The sequence below is a fragment of the Scyliorhinus torazame genome, chromosome 2 (assembly GCF_047496885.1).
Source record: "Scyliorhinus torazame isolate Kashiwa2021f chromosome 2, sScyTor2.1, whole genome shotgun sequence".
Taxonomy (NCBI): Eukaryota; Metazoa; Chordata; class Chondrichthyes; order Carcharhiniformes; family Scyliorhinidae; genus Scyliorhinus; species Scyliorhinus torazame.
The window spans coordinates 196409925-196426344 of NC_092708.1; the positions used below are offsets into that span (position 1 = coordinate 196409925).

At 49.1% G+C, this 16420-nt stretch overlaps 1 protein-coding gene across 1 annotated transcript; it reads left to right on the forward strand.

Annotated features, from left to right (window-relative positions):
- The first annotated feature begins 741 nt into the window (after positions 1–741).
- Positions 742–7944, forward strand: gbx2 (gastrulation brain homeobox 2). Its single transcript, XM_072482159.1, has 2 exons — positions 742–1552; positions 6575–7944. Exons 1-2 carry the CDS (start codon positions 1045–1047, stop codon positions 7102–7104), a joined length of 1038 nt encoding a protein of 345 aa, XP_072338260.1. The 5' UTR covers positions 742–1044; the 3' UTR covers positions 7105–7944.
- Positions 7945–16420: the final 8476 nt, after the last annotated feature.

Consider the following 16420-nt stretch of genomic DNA (forward strand, 5'->3'; position numbering starts at 1 on the left):
GCTGAAACGTTACCTCTTGTTTCTTTCTCCACAGAAGCTGCCCAACCTGCTGAGTTTTTCCAGTTTTTCTTGTTGTATATTTCAGATTCCTATCATGGTTTTGCTTGTGTTTTTAGTGGCCTCCTCCTGTGTACTGCATATTCCAAACCTGCAACTTCCACCATCTAGAAGGACAAGGATAGCAGATACATAGGAACCCCACCACCTGCAATTTCACCACCTCACTCACCATCCTGACTTGGAAATATGTTGCCATTCCTTCACTGTCACTGGGCCAAAATCCTGGAACTCCCTCCCTAACAGCACTGTGCATGTACCTACACCTCAAGGACTGCAGCGGTCCAAGAAGGGAATTCACCAGGCACCTCTCAAGGGCAACTAGGGATGGGCAATAAATGGTGGTCTAACCAACAACACCCGCATCCTGCAAAATATTTTTTAGAAGTTAAAAATCAACTTTACGAACTCCCAGCAATCATTTGAAGTTTCCAATGCAGTGATAACTGAGAAAAGTGTTTGCCAAAGCAATGGTTATTGTTACAGGGGCATAACAGAGTGCGGGAAAGTGAATGAGGGGAATAGCCCTGGAGAACAAGGTGTGGGGAGGGTGCTTAGGTGGGAGGGGCCGAGGAAAGGTCAGAGGACCGCCCCCTTCCCACCAATGCAGCCAATCAATGGGGAGAAGGCTGGGCCACGTGACCGAGGGAAGGTTGCAAGTTTGAAGAAAATGTGAATGAGAAACACGAGCGTAAGTTGAAGCTGCTGCACATCGGAGCCCCTGGCTGGAAACACCTCACCACCAGAGCCTATTTCACACTCGGCACTTGCAGGAGACTCCCTCCCCCTCACCCCTCACCCACCCCCATCCTCCTCCCTCCCTCCCTCCACCCGCATCCCGTGAGCGATGTTGTCCAGAGCTAATCGGAGCCTCACACCATCGGGGAACTAAGTTGAGTTGTGCACCTTGAAAGCGTTGTAGCTGCCTCTTGGCTTCCCTCTCTGTGCCCAGACCGTGACTGACTGTCTTGAGCCCTCTTGGTTTGTATGTTTGCCGACTTCAGCCCATTGACTGTGATGCAGCGACCACTGGGAACGAGCACTGCCTTCAGCATAGACTCTCTGATAGGCACCAGCCCCCAGCCCAGCACTGGGCACTTCGTCTACACCGGCTACCCTATGTTCATGCCCTACAGGCCGGTGGTCCTGCCCCCGCCTGCCCTCCCCCAGGCATCTCTCCAGCACAGCCTCCACGCCGTGCCAACCCCCCAGCACCACCACCCGGTGAGCAACCTGGCCGGCTCACTCTCCAACGGCTTCTGCACCAGTCTGGGCCAGGGGATGGCGGTCACCACGCTCATGGCCACACTGCCGGGCACCGGGGAAGGCAGCCGCAGTTTCCCGTCCTCCCAGCACCAGGAGCCGGCCAGGAAGTTCATGCAGGCCCTGGTCACCCTGGACAAGGCTGAAGGCGGGATGCAGCAGGAGGGGGAGGAAGGCAAGGACAGCTCGGCTGGTTTATTCCCGGTGGCTGAGGCCGTGCACGCAGTTATCGGTAAGTGAGTGGACCGCTGTCAAACTAACCATTCGGAGGGCAATGAACAATGTTTGGGGGGCACAGATTTGTCAACAGTTATCCTCTATTAATAAGAAGATCAAAGGCAGAATCCAGCGCCGCCCAGCTGCCCACTTCCCCCATTTCTTTTTAAAGTGCCAATCGCTTGCATGACAAAACCAGCCGGCAGCTCTCTCAAGTTGCCGATGTCACCATGCTGGGGGGAAGTTGCATATTGTTATGCACGGTCACAGCGCTGGGTTTGAGGGCAGCTACAATCAGAAGCCGCTCTGGAGCGAGCCTTGCTTGGGAGCTGGCGGGAACACTGAACTGTGTCCCAGGCACTTGCCCAACACAAATGGAAATACACTCTTTGCAGATCCCACTGCTCAGATCTTTATTTAACACATGAATTGTTCACAGGAGATGTGTGTGTCAGTCCCCCACATACCGAAAATTCATTTTCAACTACTTTACACTTGAATTGCGAGTAGATATGTGTGTGTGTGTTTGTATAAGTTTCCCTAGACTGAAAATTAATTTTGAACAATTTTACACTTAAATTGCTAATGTGTGTGTCAGGTTCCCGATGCTGAAAATTAAATTTGAACCATTCTATACTTCAATTGCTAATAGGTGTGTGTGTGTCCGTTGCCCCATACTGAAAACTCATGTTGAACCATTTCATCAACGTATCTTGATTAACTAGTTCCAATATTTTTTTTAACTCATCACATATAGTTTAAATTCGGCAAACGAATAAGTAAAAACGGACAACACATCACAATATTCTGAATTCCAGAAAAAAGTATATTTTAATAATTAGTTGTAATCTAATTAGGCGCACGTTTCATGGATTCGTCTTGGGGTTTAAAATTATGTTATCCTCTCTGCCCCCCACCCCCACCCCTTCTCTGTCCATCTCCGCCCACTGTCTCTTCATCTTCCCCCTTTCTGTCCACCTCCCACTCTCTCTATCCATCTCCCCCTCTCTCTCTGTCCATCTGCCTCTCTCTCTCTCTCTCTCTGTCTATCCCCCCCTCTCTCTCTCTCACACACACACTCTCCCTCTCTGTGTGTCCATTCCCCCCTCTATCTCCCTCTCTGTCCATCCGCCCATCCCTCTGGTCCTCTCTCTGTTTCTCCCCCTTCTCTCACTCTTTCCCGCTCTCTGTCCATCTCCTCTCTCTGTCTCTCACTCTCCCTCTTTCTGTCCACCCACCTCTCTCTCACACTCTCACACACACTCTCTCCCTCTCTGTCCATTCCGCCCCCCTTCTCTCTCTCTCACACACTATCTCCCTCTCTCTGTCCACTCCCCTCTCTCTCACACTCTCACACACACACTCTCTCCCTCTCTGTCCACTCTGCCCCCACTCTCTCTCTCTCTCACACACTCTCTCCCTCTCTCTGTCCACTCCCCTCTCTCTGTCCACTCCCCCTCTCTCTCTCTCACACACACTCTCTCCCTCTCTCTGTCCACTCCCCCTCTCTCTCTCTCTCACACACACACTCTCCCTCTCTCTGTCCACTCCCCCCTCTCTCTCTCACACACACTCTCCCTCTCTCTGTCCACTCCCCCCTCTCTCTCTCTCTCTCACACACTCTCTCCCCCTCTCTGTCCACTCCCCCCCCCCTCCCACACTCTCTCCCTCTCTCTGTCCACTCCCCTCCCTCTCGCTCTCTCTCACACACACTCTCTCCCGCTCTGTCCACTCCCCCCCTCACCCTCTCTCTCTCACACACACTCTCTCCCTCTCTCTGTCCACTCCCCCCTCTCTCCCACACTCTCTCCCTCTCTCTGTCCACTCCCCTCCCTCTCTCTCTCTCTCTCTCACACACACTCTCTCCCTCTCTGTCCACTCTCCCTCTCTCTCACACACACTCTCTCCCTCTCTCTGTCCACTCCCCCCCTCTCTCTCTCACACACACACTCTTTCCCTCTCTCTGTCCATCTCCTCTCTCTCTCTCACACGCTCTCCCTCTCTGCCCACCCCACCCTCTCTCTCTCACACACTCTCTCCCTCTCTGTCCACCTCACCCTCTCTCTCTCTCACACACTCTCTCCCTCTCTCTGGCCACTCCCCCCTCTCTCTCTCTCTCACACACACACTCTCTCCCTCTCTGTCCACCCCACCCTCTCTCTCTCACACACACTCTATCCCTTTCTCTCTCTGTCCACTCCCCCTCTCTCACACACACACTCTCTCATCTCTGTCCACTCCCCCCTCTCCCTCTCTCTCTCACACACACACTCTCTCCCTCCCTCTGTCCACTCCCCTCCCTCTCTCTCTCTCTCACACACACTCTCTCCCTCTCTCTGTCCACTCCCCCTCGCTCTCTCTCTATCTCACACACCCTCTCCCTCTCTGTCCACTCCCCCCCTCTCTCTCTCTCTCTCACACACACTCTCTCCCTCTCTCTGTCCACTCCCCCACTCTCTCTCTCTCACACACACTCTCTCCCTCTCTGTCCACTCCCCCCCCCCTCCCTCTCTCTCTCTCACACACACTCCCTCCCTCTGTGCACTCCCCTCCCTCTCTCTCTCTCTCACACACTCTCTCCCTCTCTCTGTCCACTCCCCCGTCTCTCTCTCCCTCTCTGTCCACTCCCCCCCCTCTCTCTCACTCTCTCACACACACTCACTCCCTCTCTGTCCACTCCCCCCCCCCTCTCTCTCTCACACACTCTCTCCCTCTCTCTGTCCACTCCCCTCCCTCTCTCTCTCTCTCTCACCCCCCCCCCCTCTCTCTCCCACACACTCTCTCCCTCTCTCTGTCCACTCCCCCCACTCTCTCTCTCCCTCACACACTCTCTCCCTCTCTGTCCACTCTCCCCCCCCCCCCCCCCCGCCTCTCTCTCTCTCTCACACACACTCTCTCCCTCTCTGTCCACTCCCCCTCTCTGTCTCTCTCTCACACACACTCTCTCCTTCTCTCTGTCCACTCCCCCCTCTCTCTCTCTCACACACACTCTCTCCCTCTCTTTCCACTCCCCCCCTCTCTCTCTCTCTCTCACACACTCTCTCCCTCTCTCTGTCCACTTCCCTCCCTCTCTCTCTCTTTCTCTCGCACACTCTCTCCCTCTCTCTGTCCACTCCCCTCTCTCTCTCTCACACACACTCTCTCCCTCTCTGTCCACTCCCCCCCCCCTCTCCCTCTCTCTCTCACACACTCTCTCCCTCTCTCTCTCCACTCCCCCCTCTCTCTCTCTCTCACACTCACTCTCTCCCTCTCTGTCCACTCCCCCCTCTCCCTCTCTCTCTCTCACACACTCTCTCTGTCCACTCCCCCCTCTCTCTCTCTCTCTCACACACTCTCTCCCTCTCTCTGTCCACTCCCCCCCTCTCTCTCTCTCTCTCTCTCACACTCTCCCTCTCTCTGTCCACTCCCCTCTCCCCCTCTCTCTCTCTCTCGCACACTCTCTCCCTCTCTCTGTCCACTCCCCTCTCCCTCTCTCTCTCACACACACACACTCTCTCCCTCTCTGTCCACTCCCCCCCTCTCTCTCTCTCACACACTCTCTCCCTCTCTCTCTCCACTCCCCCCTCTCTCTCTCTCACACTCACTCTCTCCCTCTCTGTCCACTTCCCCCCCTCTCTCTCTCTCACACACTCCGTCTCTCTGTCCACTCCCCTCCCTCTCTCTCTCACACACACACACTCTCTCCCTCTCTGTCCACTCCCCTCTCCCTCTCTCTCACACACACACACTCTCCCTCTCTGTCCACTCCCCCCCTCTCACACACACACACTCTCCCTCTCTGTCCACTCCCCCCCCCTCTCTCTCTCTCTCTCTCACACACACTCCCTCTCTCTGTCCACTCCCCTCCCTCTCTCACTCTCTCACACACACTCTCTCCCTCTCTGTCCACTCCCCCTCTCTCTCTCTCTCTCTCACACACACTCTCTCCCTCTCTCTGTCCACTCCCCCCCCTCTCTCTCTCTCTCTCTCACACTCTCTCCCTCTCTGTCCACTCCCCCCCCCCTCTCTCTCTCTCTCTCTCTCTCTCGCACACTCTCTCCCTTTCTCTGTCCACTCCCCTCTCCCTCTCTCTCTCTCACACACACTCTCTCCCTCTCTGTCCACTCCCCCCTCTCCCTCTCTCTCTCACACACTCTCTCCCTCTCTCTCTCCACTCCCCCCCTCTCTCTCTCTCTCTCACACTCACTCTCTCCCTGTCTGTCCACTCCCCCCTCTCCCTCTCTCTCTCTCACACACTCTCTCTATCCACTCCCCCCCTCTCTCTCTCTCTCTCTCACACACTCTCTCCCTCTCTCTGTCCACTCACCTCTCCCTCTCTCTCTCTCTCGCACACTCTCTCCCTCTCTCTGTCCACTCCCCTCTCTCCCACACTCTCTCCCTCTCTCTCTGTCCACTCCCCTATCCCTCTCTCTCTCACACACACACTCTCTCCCTCTCTGTCCACTCCGCCCCCCCTCTCTCTCTCACACACACTCTCTCCCTCTCTCTCTCCACTCCCCCCCTCTCTCTCACACACACACTCTCTCCCTCTCTGTCCACTCCGCCCCCCCCCTCTCTCTCACACACACTCTCTCCCTCTCTCTCTCCACTCCCCCCCCTCTCTCTCTCACACTCACTCTCTCCCTCTCTGTCCACTTCCCCCCCCCTCTCTCTCTCACACACTCCATCTCTCTGTCCACTCCCCTCCCTCTCTCTCTCTCACACACACACACTCTCTCCCTCTCTGTCCACTCCCCCTCTCTCTTTCACACACACACTCTCCCTCTCTTTCCACTCCCCCCCCCTCTCACACACACACACTCTCCCTCTCTGTCCACTCCCCCCCTCTCTCTCTCTCACACACTCCCTCTCTCTGTCCACTCCCCTCCCTCTCTCACTCTCTCACACACTCTCTCTCCCTCTCTGTCCACTCCCCTCCCTCTCTCTCTCTCTCACACACACACACACACTCTCCCTCTCTGTCCACTCCCCTCCCTCTCTCTCTCTCTCTCTCTCTCACACACACTCTCTCCCTCTGTCCATCTGCCCCTCTCTGCAGGTTCTGTCACCTCGAGTCGGGGCCAAGGGAAGGACGATTTTAAGGTGGACGATGATTCCAAGAGCAAAGAGGAGAATTTCTCCATGGACAGTGACCTCGATTACAGTTCGGATGAAAACCTGGCGGCGCCGGCGCTTCACAAGGGAGAGGAGCCGTGCCCGGGGCTAGAGGAGGGCGGCCATGCCAACACAGCCAACCCGGCAAACACGGCGACGGGCAAGAACCGGAGGAGAAGAACGGCCTTCACCAGCGAGCAACTGCTGGAGCTGGAGAAGGAGTTTCACTGCAAGAAGTACCTGTCGCTGACCGAGCGCTCCCAGATCGCCCACTCCCTCAAGCTGAGCGAGGTGCAGGTGAAAATCTGGTTCCAGAACCGGAGGGCCAAGTGGAAAAGGGTGAAAGCAGGCAACGCGAACTCCAAATCTGGGGAACCCAACAGAAACCCCAAGATTGTTGTGCCCATCCCTGTACACGTCAGCAGGTTTGCCATCAGAAGTCAGCACCAGCAACTGGAGCAACCGAGACCTTGAGAGAGAGAAAGAGAGACAAACTATTGTACAAAAAAACACTGCTTTCAAACACTTTAAAAAAACACAACACACACACAAAAAAACCTTTTTTTGAGTGAATCGAAGACTTGCCAATGGGCAGACTGCTATTTATTCTGAATAAATAAATATACTTGTTTATATATAAGTACTGAGAGAGCGAGAGAGAGAAAAATGCATCAGCTATATACAGTGTTTTGACTGTTTTGCGGAGCAAAAAAAAAACTTGTACAGTGAGAAATGCACGAACCTTTCCACCCCGGAGAGCAAAGGGACCTGGACTCTAACATTTAGCCCATTTATCTTATATTGGTGTTTTACCACTTTGCATTGTTCCATCAAACCCCAAAAGGTAAAATCCGTAAAGTATTGCTATTTAATATCTCTTTTTTTAAAAAGAAAAAATGTAACTGCAGACATTGCCGTTGTGATAAATCTTTTTTTAAATATATATACTTTTTCCTGCCGGATTTACTTTTCAAATTGGGGTTCCTGATTTAAACCAGAAGGGAAATGTGACGATATATATATATATATATATATACAAACGAACAATGGTGTTAATTTATTTTACATTCTGTCATTTTGAGAGGGGGAAAAAAAAGTGTTCACACTTCTTATAAATTATGAAAATTCTCCCCAAAACAAAAAAAAACAAATGCAGAAAAGATTTGAGTTTGAATAAATCGGAACGGTAGTGCCAGAAATACTGCACCCAATTACTGCCAAGAGTTTCTGTCCTTCCAGCTAAACATTGACGGTACACTTTTTGTTTGGAAGTGGGCGATGTTCTTGGGGACGGATTGCCTTTCAGTTTTACAAATCTCTGTGGCTCAGAGGGTTGTGGGGGGCGGGGTGGGAGGGAGGAGGAAAGGCCAGGAGGCTGTCGAGAAATGTCTTTGGCCGAAGTCTCGATAAGCATCAGGAAGTTGGGCAGGAGCGGCGGATGGTCAATGGGGAATCGAATTGGTCTGAACCGGGGTTGTATCCCATTAAGACCAAATCGTTGTCCCCGAAGCTGGGAAAATCGCCCTTATTTCCTAACCGAGTGTGAACGCAAATCACGAATTCAGCACCTAATGTATTCGTGTTTTAACATTGGCTCTCTCTCCATTATTACAAAGAAAAGAGACAATGGTGTTACTTTATCCTACAATGCACATTTCTTCTCAATTATGAAAATGTGTTCGATTAAATGCAGTAAATGAGAGGTAAAATATGAGGGATATATTTATTGGGGCAATTCCTTGTATTATGGGAACAATTCGACACCAAAGAAAGTACAACGGGACCAGTTAATCATTCGAACACTCGGCGAAACCTGGTTTCTAAATAACCACCACTGATTTAACCTTCCTTCCAATTGAGACAAGAATGCATCTGTTCCAGTAACTTAGCGGGATTGCCCCATCGGCCCTCCCAGGCAACAAGCCATTAAAACCACCCAGTTCACTGTCACAGTTGCCTGAGATTCGGTTACTGGGAGGGGGATCAAAAACGGTGGGGCCAATTTCTGCCTATCTCAACCCCAGTTATACGAACAATAGCAGAAGGGGTGATTTTTTTTTTGCTGCAAGGGATGTCAAAGGTTTGCAACTTGCGGTTTTGTGCGTGTGTGTGTGTGTGGGGGGGGGGGGGGGGGGTATTATTGGGAAAGGTGTTTTTGCAATACGCTTTAGGATTGTGGGGTTTTTTTTGCAACCTTGATTATGGGCAAATAAAAATTGAACACACTGTGAATCTCCAGCGGCCACTTGCCTCAAGAACTCAGCAAGAATCGCCAATGCCCCCTGTAACTCATTCAAACTCAACAGAAGGTCAAAAGAACTGAGGGTAGATAATTCTCTCCCCACCCCACCCCACTCCCGGATCGCCCATTTGCCGCCCACCAAAATAACAATAAAAGAGCCCCTCTCCAAGCCCGGGGTGTTCAGAGCGATGGTTGCGACAATGCTGCATTGTCGCTGACCCTGACCCTGAATAAACGATACACGTTGGGATGTAGCGAGTGCAAAGATAAACAACAGGGCATTTGATCGCTGTCACTGTGGCCATCATCAGCGCTTTAATTTGGCTGCCTAATGAGTCAGATCGCGAGGAGAGATAAAAATTGTCAATCGCCGTGGCTTTTAATGAATTTTTTCGCAAATTGTAATCAAGCCCAAACGTCGCAGCCCAGTGATTAATGGGCCCCAGGAGAGAAGACTAGCACCTCGCCTTTCATTACATCTCATACACGCTGCACTAAATTAACAGCAACTTGTCTGCGCTTAAAATTAAGTCCAAATGATTAATTTTGATGGGGAGGTTAAAGAATAGCTCGTTCTGATAGTTACTGGCCCGCAATACTTCCTGGAATGAATAGAGCTTCGAGCTGAATATTATCCCAACCCCCCCTTGTATAACCTGCTCATTTACATCCAATAAATCAGGGGGGGCCGTATCTGTTAGTGAGAAAACTATCAAAAAATCACTTGAGAATGCACACGGTGACGGAACTATTTATAAAAATGTGTGTGTGTGTGGGGGGGGGGTGGATTAATATAAATATAAGATTAATATGCAAGTTAGTTCAAAGGCTATCTGCTTGCACGTTGCACAGAATCCACTCCCCTCGCCTGAAAATATTTAATCATCTATTCCACCCCCCAGGACTAGAGTATTAGATCTTTGGCAAGTTTCAAACTGTCCTTTATATCACAATTAGTTCGTTGAGTAGGAGGGGAGGGGGGTGGAATGATTAGAGATTGAGTGTGACTCGACAATGTTCATTCTGCTTCCAGGACTCGGGATTTAGTACAAAGCAGCTCCCAATCCCGTGAGGCCGCCTTCAGGCTTTGCAATGGTCAGAATTGGGAGATTCCCCTCAACCGTCTGACACCCGAATATTTATTAACATTCCTTTTCAGGCGGGTAAGGGTGCCAGCGGGGTTTTAATGGGTGCACACCATCAATCAATAATGTGCAGCACAGAGAAATGCACTGAGTATGATGGGGTCGAAGTGGTGTTTAAGTGCATAAGACATTGCTCAAGAATGCTTGATGCCAGTGAGGAAGTCCGCACTGGAATACACTACTAAAATCACGAATTACCTAAGAATTCCTTGCCAGACATATTATCCAGTATTAGATAAAGATGCTTCACTTTACTGAGACATAGACGTTTATGTGGAATGCTCATCGGAGCTGGAGGAGCATCTTGCAACATTGTGCAGTACCCCTTTCCTGGTACCTTTCCCCTTTCCTGGTACCTCTCCCCTTTCCTGGCACCTCTCCCCTTTCCTGGCACCTCCCCCGGCCCTTCCCAACACCCCCAACAGGAAAAGTGAACCAAACTGTCAAAGGGCAGCAAGGAGCGGGAACCAACTTCAGCAAGAATGTACATTCTTCAATTAACTATTAACACACGTCTCCCACCCCCCCCCCCCCCTTCCGGTTCTCAGCCAATTCAAAGATATAAATATCAGCATAAGATTAACTCAATTCCAGACACCTTGATTCAAACAAACAAAATCACGGTAAGATGCACTTGGTGACAGGAATGAATCTTATTGAAGGGGACTGAGAGTGTGCCTGCTGTTAGTGTGACACAGGCCGAGCACAAGGCAGTACCTTTGAATTTCTCGAAAGCACCACTTGTAAAACGATATTAATATTAGGAGAGAGGACGCAGTCTGGTGTGCTTTCGGGAAAATAACTTTTGTTTTTGCCTCGGAAATTGCCAGGTCGCCTGGCCAGGGAGTTAACAGCAGATGTTTAACTGCGACTTAGCAGCAGCTGGAAGGGAAGTTTTAATATATGTGCCAGTGATATTCTCTCCTACAATGGAGCTCGATAGAACCTAATAAAACCCTATTAGAAAGATAATAGCGGAGATCTGTTCTCCACCTCACGTTGATTCGAGTCTGAAGTGACTGCACTGCTCTGGGATGACCATAAAACTCGGAGCTTGTCTTTCTCCATCCGGAGATTTAATCGGAGAGAGATCTCGAAATCCTGTAAAAACCCGTCCGCAAGCCACATTTTACCACTCGACGTACAAAACACAACCGTGATGTATCAGCACGATCAAAGGTGTCAATTTCGGATGCTCTCCTCGCCCAGTCACAGCCCTCTTACACAGGGCGGCCACTGTCCCAGGCGCCACTTCATCTGAATTATCAGACAGTAGGCGCAACTCGCGGCGTTTGCTAAACGGTAAAAATAAAAAGTTGCAGGGTTTGCAAAGGACAATTTTGAGCAATCAAACCCCTTTGCCGCCGGGTTCGAGGTTGTAAGCGTTCATTTCAAAATAAGATCATCTTCTCTCTCTAACAGCCTGGGTACCCTGGCCAGTGGTGCAGGCTCTATTAGCTCAGAAGACGGGGCACACGGTGTGGAGCTGCAGTCTGCAACTCCTCCACATTTTGGGGTGGAATGGGGGGGGGGGGGGGGGGGGTACCACGTCTGAACTCCTGCCCAATATTTCAGACCTACAAGAACGACAGCTCAAAATAAGCGCAAAAGCTCAATCAAGGGACTGATGTAAAACCAGTTGGAGGAACAGGAACAGACATTCAAATGCAGATTAGTGTAAGTACACCGACTAGAAATGGGGAATTCCTGTAACACAGGCACTGGCCGTTACACATTCTGTTAGTGGCAGGGCGGAATCTCAGGAGCTGTTCCTGAATATTACACAACCCACACTTCCCCCCAGCAGATGGGTTCTGTTACACATACTCAGTGGCTGTTACAGATGTCAGTAGGGCTTACGGCCGCCTTCAGTCCGCACTGACTGTTATAGATGGAGATTGCCTGTTGCAGATGTTCAATGGCCTAACTGATCCAAATCCGCGACACATGCGCCTTAACCGTGACACTTATTGAGCGGTACAGATGCACGGAGTTATCGAAATTGACAGTCACAGACGTGCACTGACTGGTACCGACATAAACAGGTTTTTGCTGATTTCCACCCAGTGCCACACTAACTACTACAGTGACTCTGATGATGCTAATTCACACTCTTGTTACAGGGGTACTTCGTTCTATCATTGCACACAGTTGCGGGTGGACACTGTTATGACGTACATTGTTTATTGCTAAGGTACATAGTAACTGTTACAGTGCAGTGTTATTGAAACACATTATAAAAGATATACACAATCTTAAAATTATACATTGGCTGTTTCACATGCAAACTGATAGTTTACAGGTGTATACTGGCTGGTTCAAGTGTATATTGAATGTTAGTTGTGTGCACTGACGATTTGACAAGTACGCCGACTGTTGCGAATGTACACTGCCATTACAAGTGTATCCTGACTCTGACAGGTGTATACGGCCCATTATTTATGTACACTGAATGTTACTGATGTACACAGCCACTGTTAAGAGTGTACATGTCCATTGCTAAATGAACGCTGACTGTTGACGGTGTACTCTGTTGCTGGTGTACACTGAGCATTACTAATGTACACTGAACATTACTAATGTACACGGAGTGTTGCTGATGTATGCTGACTGTTACAGGTACACTCTGAATGTCACAGCGATACACTGACTGTTACTGATGTACATTGACTATGAAAGGTGTATACTGTTGCTGATGTACATTGCCTATTACTGATGAGCACTATTACAGGTATACTCTGATTGCTACTTATGTACATTGACTGTCACTGATGTAAACTGACTATCACAAGGGTATGCTGATCTTTATTTATGTACACTAACATTAAAGGTGTACCTTGCTTATTGTTGATGTACATTCAGATGTTATTACTGAACAGTGATGTTTGACATGCACACTGACTGATATGCATTTACTATTACAGATGCACACTAACTGATGTAAACTGACTGTGACTAATTTCTCCGGACTGTTTCTTATGTACACAGATTGTTACAGATATACACTGACAATTACAGGTGCGACTGTTGCAAGTATATACTGTTACTGGTGTACACTGAATGCTACAGGGTGTACATTGACAGATACTGATGTATACTGACTGTTACCTAGTTACACTGACTGTTACTTATGTACACTAACTGTTATAAATTGACTATTAATGATGTACACCAAATGTTAGAGGTGTAGACTGACAGTTACTGATGTAACCTGACAGTTAATGAAATACACTAAATATTACAGGTGCACTGACTGTTACTGATGTAGTTGCAGATGAATGCTGAATATTACTGATGAACATTGATGTTACTTTTGTACTCTGACTATGACCGATGAACACTGACTATTAATGATGTGCACTGATTGTTAGAGATTTACATTGACTATTTCATCTATTCTTGTATGCATTAACCCTTACAGATCTAAACAAACATATATAGATATGTGCTGTGTGTTAATGATTTGCAGTAAGTATTCCAACTATATACTGACTGTTACTGATGTAAAATGGCTGTCAGTGTTGTGCACTGACTGTAGCATGAGCACATTGACTCTGATAGGTGTACTGTGAACTTTACTGACCAGTACTAGTGTCCATTGACTCATCATAGAATCGTTGAATTTACAGTGCAGAAGGAGGATATTCAGCCCATCATGTCTGCACCGGCCCTTGGAAAGAGCACCCTGCTTAAGCCCGTGCCTCCACCCTATCCCCGTAACCCAACCCCACCTTTTTGGACACTAAGGGCAATTTATCATGGCCAATCCACCTAATCTGCACATCTTTGGACTGTGGGAGGAAACCGGAGCACCCGGAGAAAACCCAAGCAGGCACAGGGAGAACGTGCAGACTCCACACAGACAGTGACCCAATCCGGGAATCGAACCTGGGACCCTGGAGCTGTGAAGCAACTGCTAATCACTGTGCTACCACGCTGTCCAAAGAATATACGGAGCAAAAGGAGCCCATTGGGCCCATCGAGTCTGCACTGGCCCTTGAAAAGAGCACCCCACTGAAGCCCACACCTCCACCCCATCCCATAACCGAGCCACCCCACCTAACCTTTTTGGACACTAAGGACAATTTAAAATGGCCAATCCACCTGATCTGCACATCTTTGGACTGTGGGAGGAAACCGGAGCACCCGGAGGAAACCCACGCAGACATGGGGAGAATGTACAGACTCCATACAGTCACCCAAGCCGGGAATCGAACCTGGGGCCCTGGAGCTGTGAAGCAACAATGCTAACCACTGTGCTACCATAAACCCTTACTGGTGCACATTGACTACACCAGTCTTACAGTGGCTATTACTGAAATACATTGACTGCCAATGGCGTACACTGCCAAATACTGATCAGCGATTATGACAGGTGCCCACTGATAATTCTAATTCTACCCTGACTGTTGTAGGTGTATGCTGTTATAGAACTCATTACAGCCTTGGTTCTAACATGGGCAAAATAGCTGAACTCCAGAGGTGAGGGGAGAGTGACTGCCCTTCACATCAAGGCAGCATTTGTCTGAGTGGGACATCAAGGAGCCATAGCTAAACTGGAGTCAATGGGAATCAGGGGGGAACCCTCCAGTGGTTGGAGTCATACCTGGCACAAAGGAAGATGGTTGTCATGGTTGGAGGTCAAACATCTCAGTCCCAGGGCATCACTGCAGGAGTTCCTCAGGGTAGTGTCCAAGGCCCAACAATCTTAGCTGCTTCATCAATGACCTTCCTTCCAACACAAGGTCAGGAATGGGAATGTTTACTCACGATTGCACAAAGTTCAGACCCATTCACGATTCACCAGATACTGAAGCAGTCCACGTGCAAATGCAATAAGACCTGGACAATATCCAGGCTTGAACTGACAAGTGGCAAGCAACATTCAAGACACACAAGTGCCAGGCAATGACCATCTCTAATAAGAGAGAACCAAACCATTGCCCCTTGACATTCAATGGCATTACCATCGCTGAATCCCCCATTATGAACATCCTGGGGGTTACCATGGATCAGAAACTGAACTGGACTAGCCATATAAATACTGTGGCTACAAGAGAAGGACAGAGGCTTGGAATCCTATGGCAAGTAACTCACCTTCTGACCCCCCAAAGCCTGTCCACCACCCACATCATGAAGGATTGTGATGAAATACTCCCCACTTGCCTTAATGAGTGCAGCTTCAACAAAACTCAAGAAGCCCAATACCATCCAGGGCAAAGCAGCCCAATGTTTGGCACCCCTCCCACAAACACTCACTCCCCCTCCTACCAACACACAGTAGCAGCCGTGTGTGCCACATACAAGATGCACTGCAGTAACTCACCAAGGCTCTTTAGGCAGCAACTTCCATACCCACAACCACTACCATCTAGAAGGACAATGGCAGCAGATACATGGGAACACTACCACCTGGAAGGTCCCCTCCAAGTCACTCACCATCCTGACCTGGAAATGTATTGCAGTTCCCTCACTGTCGCTGTCCAAATCCAGGAACTTCCTCCCTAACAGCACAGTGGGTATGCCTACACCACATGGACTGCGGTGGGTCAAGAAGGCAGTTCACCACCATCATCTCAAGAGCAATTAGGGATGGACAACAAATGCTAGCCTAGCCAGCAAGTCCACATCCTGTAAAACAATGAATTAATAAAAAGATGAACACTTAATGTTACTGGTGTATACTGACAGTTACTGATGTGCACTGACTGTTACTGATGCACATTGATTGTTACTGATGCACATAGACTGTTACTGATGTACATAGACTGTTACCGATGTACAGTGACAGTTACCGATGTACAATGACTGTTACTGATGCACATTGATTGTTCCTGATGCACATAGACTGTTACTGATGTACATAGACTGTTACCGATGTACAGTGACTGTTACCGATGTACATTGACTGTTACTGATGCACATTGATTGTTCCTGATGCACATAGACTGTTACTGATGTACATAGACTGTTACTGATGTACATAGACTGTTACCGATGTACAGTGACCGTTACACGATGTACATTGGCTGTTACTGATGGACACTGACTGATGCACAGTGACTGTTACTGATGCACACTGATTGTTACTGATGGACATTGACTCTTACTGATGTACATTGACTGTTACTGATGGACACTGACTGTTACTGATGTACAGTGACTGTTACTGATGTACATTGACTGTTACTGATGCACATAGACTGTTACTGATGCACATAGACTGTTACTGATGCACATTGACTGTTACTGATTTATGTTGACTGTTACTGATGTACATTGACTGTTACTGATGTATATTGGCTGTTACCGATGCACATATACTGTTACTGATGCACATATACTGTTACTGATGTACATTGACTGTTACTGATGTACATTGACTGTTACTGATGTACATTGA